Raw genomic sequence first — 9253 nt, 5'->3', positions numbered from 1 at the left:
TGGGAGGTGAAGTATTACTTGTACTAGCACCATCAGGGGGCCCAGTTTTGGCATCCTTTTTGGATTCTGATGATGGTGGTGGCTTGGCGTTCATATGTGGAGGGGGATTATGCTTGAGCTTCAACAGTATCTGGTGCATTCTTGAAAGGTCAGTTGGCTTCCCTGGCTTTGGACCCTGAATTACCACAATAGAAGGCTTCTTCTCTTTATCCTTCTTCCCTCTTTTCTCTATAGCTGCAACTTCACGGGGTATGAGTTCGCCAATTGCCTTCCAGTAGTTCTTGTCGGCTTCAGCATGAAACTTGTCTCGGTTTTCTAAAAATAGCTGCCATACCACAGACATTGAATAAAATCTTTCAACACAGTGCCTTTAGAGTTAACAAAACTAAGATCCTAATAGAATTGCAGCTTAAAATAGCACAACATTAAGTTTATAGTTGAGGTAGTTGCACAATTTATTCTATTTTGAATAGAAGATGTAGTTGCATATATTACCACCTGTAAACATATAGCAGCTAAAAAAATTTACAAGACTACAAATCTACAATACAATATGCTATTAGCACAACTAAGTAATTGAAACATCAAGGGCTTGCAAGATGCTAATTCTTTCATAAACTAGTAAAATAAATTGAGTGAATGCTTACATGTGAAATTCAATCTTGTCAGGGTCAGTGAAAGTGCAACTTAAACTAAATGGTAGTCAAAGTGTCAGAAATGAGTTAAAATTGCCTAGGCTTGAAGCAAGCATGGCCTCTCAAAATAACAAAATATGATACTTAGACTAAGCCCAGGTTTAATACATATCAACTCTAAGACTCTGATTATCTATATCAAATACTTAAATTTTTATTCTGCTTGGTTGATGCAAAATAATATTTGTAAATCCTCACAATTTTAACCTAGTTATCAACTTAACATTTAGAAATTAACATCATATGCTTTTAAGGTCAAAATGAAAATTGCACTGAATCCATCATCATTACACTCAAGAGTCAAGAGGACCATAACTAAAATAATCTTAATCCAGCATAGTTCTATAGGATTTCACAATTGTTTTTGGATTGTTAACCAAAACTCAAGAGTATAAACATATTTTTGCATTCCCTGGTACATTTGCCAGCAGTATCCACATTTATATGCAACATTTACCAAGCATTTTGCCATTAGATAAAATCAGCTACAAAAATCAAATGATGCCATTGTACCCTATCAGAAACCAAAACATTTATGAGGCCATAAAAAATAAGCCACCATGTATTTTTTACATAAATACATATGTTATTTAACTTTATTTTTTAATATATATTCTATATGAGTAGCTAATTTAATAGCTGTTTTTTGGATACATGTAATATGGTTATTGTAAACCACATCTAGAAGCAACACATTTACTGTTAAAATCGTTTTTGTGTTTTGTCTATAGTCACTTACAGGTATCTTTGCGACATAGCGTTCACGCAGGAAAACACCATCTTGTGAATACTGTTATATGATATCAACTGCCCTAAGCCCCTAACTATGTATATCTCCCTTTAAAAAAGTGTTATTTGTGTTGGGCATCAGAGTGAGCGGAACATAATAACACAACTCAAATTTGAAAGTGAAAAAATGGTGAAACTTATACAATAGTTTATCTTTAGACAATAATATCCTTGCGATGCCACATCATCGACATATCTTTGTGATTTGCAGATGCGACTACAACCTCCAAACACTAAGTAGGGATTAGTTGTCAGCCTCTTGGCTTTCATGATGACATGAGCACCATTTGACACCATCAAAATTCCTCCTTGTATTGATCTTGTACCCTTGAGCATCCAAGAGCCCAACAAATAAATTCTTTTCTAGGCCCTTTACATGTCTCACACAATGAATTGTGCGTATGAAACTTTTAAACATTTTGATTTTAATGGTACCAACACCCACAATTTCTAAGGAATGATCATCTCTTATGAGCACCGATTTTGATGAAATTGATTCATAGGTGCTAAACAAATTCCGATGCAAAGTCAAATTATACATTACAACAGAATCCAACAACCAAGAATAAGCTAGTTGTTCACCACCTTCACAACCAATCCCCGCTTGACTGCATAAAACATCTCCATCGCCAGAGGTATATGCACCGGGAATAGATCCTCTCAATTTTTTTCTCTCAATTGCTTAGTCAAGTGTGATCTCTTACTAGTTACTATTCAACATTTTCTCTCACATGTTTTCTCTTGGTCCCATTTAAAAAATGTATGATGAGAGATCACACTTGACAAAATAATTGAGAAAAAAAAAATTAAGATCCATCCCCTATATGCAAAACATCCTTGTGAGATTGTTGCACCAAAATTTTTTATGTACTTTTCTTATTAAACCAACAATCTTTCTTTAAGTGACCTTTCTTGCCACAATTGTAGCAAGTAAAATTCTTCCTCTTCTAATACTTTGATCTAGTACAACTCTGACTCCCACTAGAGCCACGTTCCGCAGATTTGCCTCTCACCTAACAAAGCATCTGCTTGCCTTGAAATCTCTGCTCGATTGTTTTTGTTTTTCCACCTGCTTTCTGATTCAAGAATAATGCCTGTGACATCACCAAATTTGAGTTGATCTGCAAGTTTGTTGTTGGTGATGTTGATGATGAGTTGATCATATGAGTCTGGTAAACTCTAAAGAAGAAGCTCAACACATTCATTTTCAGTAATTGGACACCCCATAGTTGTTAGCTGTGAAAATAAAGTATTCAGATCGTTGATGTGATCTGTGACTGATGTAGACTCACTCATACGAAGAGTATAGAGTCTCCTTTTCAGGAATATCTTGTTGTGTAGCGACTTGGGCTCGTACAATTTAGTGCGTGCATCCCAAATTTCCTTTGTCGTTTTCTCTAAGGTGTTTGACAATACAGAATCTGCCAGACTGCCATTGCCAAATGTAAGTTGGGAACAACGTTGCTATCCATCTCCTTCCACTTGTCATTCGCAATACCTACGAGTCTACCTTTAATTGTATCTAAGCAATTTTCCTTCCTCAAATTTGCTTTGATCTTCAGTTTCCAAAAGGAGAAGTTACTTCCATTGAGTTTTTTTATCTCAAATTTTGTTGCCATGGTTTTGGCACCAATCTGCTGATTTACAGCAGAAAAATTAAGAACCTAAAGCTCTAATATCACTGCTAGGCACCACAGTAATAATAGAAATATTTATTCTCAACACACTCACTAATTGTGTATTAGACATATATGTATATATTGTTAATTAAGGCTGCAGCATAAAAAATATCTTGTAGCAGTTTAGTTATTACACATTATTTGTAACTAATCATTATGCTTCATCTTTTGCCAATAATCCACCTCCAAATGAAGCTTGTGCTGTCAATACATCCCTTACCTTATCACTTGTAATTAATATGCCTCAAATTATCTTTCCCTTTTTTTTAAAAAAAAAATATTAATTAATCGAAGAATAACTTTGATATCATGAGAATTTGAGCTTAGCAGAGCCACCTCAGGTTGTCATTGACATTCTAATAGCATTCAATTCAGAAACAAAAATGGAAATTAATTGAGACTATACCTTCTCTCTTTCCCTGTTGGAAGTTTTCTTGTTCTCAACATTAACCTCACGCTTCTTGTAGAACTCAACTTTGTACTCATCCGCTTCCTCTATAATCTGCATCCTCATCTCCTTCTCCTTCTTCTCCTTCTCCTCCAATCGAATCGCGTTTTGCCTGAAACATCATCAAATTCTTCATCATCATCACATTTCACCATCAAAATTAAACCTGTAAATTCATACGTAATAAAAAATAGCCTTCGAAATATTAAAATATCTAAAAATTGGAAAGAAAATAATATTACAGTTTTTCAAAAAAAAAAAAAAGAAAAAAAATCAATATTGTGCAGACGGTATGTGATCACTTCTTTCACCTTCGCCACTCCCTCAAAGCAAGCCCCTCGCCGGGAACGACATCAGAGACACCGAAACCTCCGCCAACGTCCTCCCCGTTCTGCTCCGCCGAGAACGCCATGAATCCCCCAGCGGCAGAATACATAGACGGCGGAGAAGGAGTCCCCGGCGCCGCCTGAGGCGAGAACACCTCATCTCCGGCACCGTACGAGCCGCCGCCACCGAAAATAGGTGACGAATCGCCGGCCGAGTCCTTGACCGAGTCGGCTTCGAAGTTGGAGAACGAGTCGAATCGCTGAGACTGCATCCGAGGATCGTAGCCGCTGCCATCGTCGTCGTACGGAGGAGCGGAGCTATGCTGTGTCTCACCACTCATCATAACACAATAATGACACCCATAAGCACCTACCTAGGCACGTAACTATATATTGCTAAGTACTAATTGAACATCACAGTTGTCATGAATAATTTTAGGGCCTGCTACAAGTAAAAAGGCCGTACAAGCATTAACACGCGCATTAACTCATTTTGAACGGAGCGTAACTACACGCGCCCCACTCAAACGGTTCCTCTTCGTCTTCTTCTTCTTCTCCTTCTCTTCTTCTTCTTCTTCTTCGCCTTCGTCTTCTTCTTCTTCCTCTTCCTCTTCCTCTTCCTCTTCGTTTTTTTTTTCGATTTTCATGGTTTCTGAAATTCTTCTTATTCTTCTTGCTGCACGTTCTTCTTCCTCTTACTCTTCTTCTTCTCCTTTTCTTTCGTTTTTGCACGTTCTTCTTCCTCGTTTTCCTCTTCTTCTTCTTCTTCATTTACGTCTTTTCTCTCTATTTTCTCGTTTTTTTCGATTTTTCATGGTAAAATCGTTTTTGAAGAAGAAGAAGCAGCAGAAGATGAGGAGGAGAAAGAGAAAGAGTTCTGAATTATGCATAATTTTGGGTGTATTTTCTGTAACCCTTTGGGTGTATTTGAGTGATATCTGACTGATATCTATGGGTGTATCTGACTCATATCTATGGGTGTATCTTACTGATATCTATGGGTGTATTTTTCATTTCAGAAAAAATTGCAAGCATTACAGAAATACACCCAAACGATTACATAAAATACACCCAAGAGATTACAGAAATACACCCAAACGATTATATAAAATACACCCAAGAGATTACAGAAATATACCCAAACGGTTACAGAAATTCACCCAAACGATTATAGAAATACACCCAAAAGATTACAGAAAATACACCCAAAGGATTTAAAGAAATACACCCAAAATCATGCATAATTCAGAACTCTTTCTCTTTCTCCTCCTCATCTTCTGTTACTTCTTCTTCTTCAAAAACGATTTCAGAGCTTGATGTCAAAAAATAATAGAAATCGAGAATAACGAAGAAAGAAAACAAAGAGAAAAGCACGTAAATGAAGAAGGAGAAAGAGAAGGCAAGAAACAAAAGAAAAGAAGAAGAAGAAGATGAAGAGGAAGAAGAACGTGCAGCAAGAAGAAGAAGAAGGTGCAATGAAAACGTGCCGTAACAGTATGTGGAGGAACTAACGTCAACGACGAAGAACAAACTAGTGAGAAAGGAGGAGAAAAGAATGATCGAAAAAGAAGGAGAAGAAGAAGGGATGTAGCGCGTCGTACGTGGAGCAGCGCGTAATTTGATTTTATTGTTTAATGAACTTGTAAAGCATACAAGCCCTAATGGCTTGTATGCAGAGCTTTTCCCATAATTTTTTGGTAAGTAATTACTGTTTTTCACGATGAACAATCATAAAGGTATTATTGTAATGCGGAAAAGAAACAGAGGTATAATTTTGATTCATCACGTTATTAGCTTACCTTTATTGCTTTGACGGTGTATCTATCACATTCTTTATAGCTTCTCTGTAGAGTTAATAGTCAAAATCGTCCCTGAAAGATACTCCAAAATTAATCAAAGTCGTCACCGAAAGTTATTCACGTTGGTCGAGTTTGTCCTTCCGTCCTCTGAGATAGTGACGTGGCTAACGTTTGGTGAGGTGGAACGTTAAGTGCCAGCGTGGAGGTTTGTAAAGGCTGTCTTCAGCACTCTCATAGGAGTCATGAGAGTCACTGTCTTCCTCAACCTCTACTGTCTTCACATGCCTGCCTGCCCTTGTGGTGGTAGTGACCTTGGCCTTACCTTTAGGCTGAGCTGTAGCATGGGTAGGTTTGGTAGGCTGACTATAGGCCTTTCTCTGCTGTGATGAAGTTTGCACAGGTTCATGTGACTTCTTGGTGGGCTGAGATGATGGTCTGCTGGGCTTAGTGGTTGGTCTCGTAGGCTTAGCTGATGGACCCGTGGGCTTCAATGATGGTCCAGTGGGCTTAGTGGGCTCCTTAGTGGGCTGCATTGGTTGCTTAGTAGGCTGGGTAGGCAGTTTACTGGGCTGACTTGGTTCCTTTGTGGATTGGGTAGAAAATTTCTTGGACTGAGAAGGCAACTTTGAAGGCTGAGATAATCTGCTTCCTTCAGCTGATGCCTTCGTGGACTCAGAGCATGCTTTTTGGTGGGATGGTAACTTGGTGGGTTGAGACTGATGTCTCTTGGTCTGGGTTGGGTTAATTTTAGGCACATCTTCTTCTTGCTCATCAACCATACATGGCTCTGAAACACCATGCTCGAAATACAGGTTGATCAAGTTGAAGTTCCTCCTGCAATCCATTGCAACCAAATCATCATCTGTAGCCAGCCTCCTCAGCCCATATTCAAGGGGAACTCCTGGAGATTTCCACCAACACTCCCTAGCCTCAGCATATCCCAGTTCGACATAGTACCCCCTCATAAAGAACACGTCAAGTGTGTCAGCTTCAACTCCCATTAACACCTCTGTGTGATCCGGCTCATAGTACAGATATCCACCCTCATCCTTTTTAAACTTCCCACCATGGTGAAATACAAAAGTCATCGGAAGACCCTCCATCTACAAGTGCAAAAATAAATAAATGTAGTCAACATCAACATCTAAAACAACTCCTCTCCTACAACTGCATGTAAACACACAGCAAACTACATAATCATAACCATCTCAAACCCTCAACTCCCCAGAAAAACCCACCACATAAGGACCAGAAAACCCCTAACAAACGCATACAGAATATCTTCAGTCTAATCCAAACCCTAGCCTCAGTAGATGATTCTTAGAACTAAGTCACCCTAAACCAACGGACACCAACATTGCAAAATCAACAGAAACTGTGAAAAAAATTAAGCCTTACCTATGGCAGTTACTGTTCCTTCCTCCAACTACGAAACTCCTCCGCGACCTCCTCCAACGTAGCAGGGCCTACTCTTCTACAAGCCTCGCACACACGAATGCTCGATAACGCCACCAAGTTCTGATCAAAGGATCTTTGGGCAGAGTACCAGGGTAGAGAGAAGACGAGGGGTTTTGGAGCGAAAGTGGAAGAGGTTTGTTACGAGAGAAGAGAAGGGGAGAACGTTTGAATATCCACATGTGGCTCATAAACGACGTCGTTCCACTGATTTGGGGTTGAGGGTATGAAACTACGTCGTTTTGCACCTCTCCACGCTGGCACTTAACGTTCCACCTCACCAAACGTTAGCCACGTCACTACCTCAGAGGACGGAAGGACAAACTCGACTAACGTGAATAACTTTCGGGGACGACTTTGATTAATTTTATCTTTCGAGGACTAAAATGAAAATCGGGGTATCTTTCATGGACGATTTTGACTATTAACTCCTTCTCTGTAATGCTATCACATTCACTACATCCCACTATCTCTTTGTAAATGTTATTGTCTTCCCTTCCCTTTTTTTTCTTTTTTTTTTTAAATAATAATAATTGACCCGGATATCATAGTCCAACCATGGTCCAAATATAACTCGGCAGACTTTTTTCTTTATTGAAAAGTGATGTTTAATTAAAAAAAAATTGTATTTATATTTTTTTATTAAAAAAAAATATGTATTGTACGTGATGTTTTTAATTTTTTTTTTCTATTATAAAAAATACAATCTTGACTCTTCACTTAAAACACCTCTTCACCGTAATATTATTTCAAGGTTATACCTCAGACAACTTCATCAGCTCAATAACAATAATAATAATAAATAAATGTTGTTCTTAATTACTTAAGCACAAGCACGTATTCATACAATAATAAATCGTTAGTAGGTATCTTAGTCTTAGTCTTAAAGCTATTTGTATGGCATATACAATACAGTATTACAGTGGATAGTTGGATACAGTATTTAATTAAAATGAAACCTTACATTATTTTTGGCCTCAAACTCAACTAATGGGTTTGAAGGTTCTTTAATTATGATTTATATATTTAATAATAGAGTAAATGTCCAAAATAGTCCCTCAAATTCAAATCGGTGTTCAATTCAGTCCTTTAATTTTCTAAATGACCAAATAAATTCCTAAAATTCAGAAACGTGCGTCCCCGTTAGTCCCTCCCAGAATTGCCGTCTTAACGTTGCTGATGTGGAACGTTAACTGCCATGTGGGCGTTCCAGCTGGATGCTGATGTGTGCCAAGGTTGAATTTGTTTCAAATTAGTATCTGGAATTGCCTAATATTACCCAAATTAGTCCATTGCAATTATAAAACCCTAATTTTCTTGTCTTCTTCGATTCTGCTTCTCTTCTCCGACTCTCCTTCTCTTCTGTTCGACATCTCTTCTTCGCCGTAAAACCCAAATTGATTTCTTGTCTGTGTGAGTGATGATGGGTGGTGGCGAGAAAAGCCAAAGTAGCTCAAGTAGGAACAACGCCGCAGGCAGACCTTATGGAAACAAAGGAATGCGAAATAGGGGAGGTAAGAACGGTGTTTTCTGTTATTGCGGGCTTCGAACGGTGATGAAGCACTCAACAACTGCAGAAAATCCTGGTAGACCATTTTATGGTTGTCCGAACTATGAGGTAAGGTTATGGCTGTGAAGAAAATGTTAAGATGGTTTGAGTTTGAGTTTGGATTCACCTGCATTTTTTACTTTGCAGTATGGAATTCACTGTAATTTTTTTCGCTGGGCTGATGGATGTGAAGATCAAGTTTCTGCAGCACCCATTCCACTAGAAGTTTTGCATGAGTTAAGTTGGAGGATGACAACCTTGGAGAGTGATGTTAGGACCGTGAAGATGATGACAATGATGCTGCTGGCTTTTGTTGTTACTTTTGGTGTGTGTTTAGGTTTTAGTTTGTTGGGGTTTATATTCAAGAAATGATGATAATGTTATGAAATTTTAAATTTCTTAAGTGGTATGTAATGTCTTGATGAAGATGGAATGAAATGAAATGAAACACTAATTTGACATGAGTTCAACTCTTGATGCTGCACTTATTCTGCTAAAAATTGTGTTCAACTA

General features: G+C 38.2%; 1 protein-coding gene across 1 annotated transcript in view; it reads right to left on the bottom strand.

Annotated features, from left to right (window-relative positions):
• LOC112750171 (clathrin light chain 3) overlaps positions 1 to 4552 on the bottom strand; it is a 72285-nt gene extending 67733 nt beyond the window's left edge. The window contains exons 1-3 of the mRNA XM_025798757.3: positions 3923 to 4552; positions 3570 to 3723; positions 1 to 325 (exon numbers count right to left, since the gene is read on the bottom strand). Of these exons, the coding sequence (XP_025654542.1) occupies positions 1 to 325; positions 3570 to 3723; positions 3923 to 4281 (838 nt within the window). The 5' untranslated portion in view covers positions 4282 to 4552. The remainder of the gene's footprint in view (positions 326 to 3569; positions 3724 to 3922) is intronic.
• Between the last annotated feature and the right edge of the window lie 4701 nt (positions 4553 to 9253).

Source organism: Arachis hypogaea, chromosome 2 (assembly GCF_003086295.3).
Source record: "Arachis hypogaea cultivar Tifrunner chromosome 2, arahy.Tifrunner.gnm2.J5K5, whole genome shotgun sequence".
Classification (NCBI taxonomy): Eukaryota; Viridiplantae; Streptophyta; class Magnoliopsida; order Fabales; family Fabaceae; genus Arachis; species Arachis hypogaea.
Note: the sequence above shows the minus strand (reverse complement) of the source record. Positions and strands in the feature narration are given on the sequence as shown.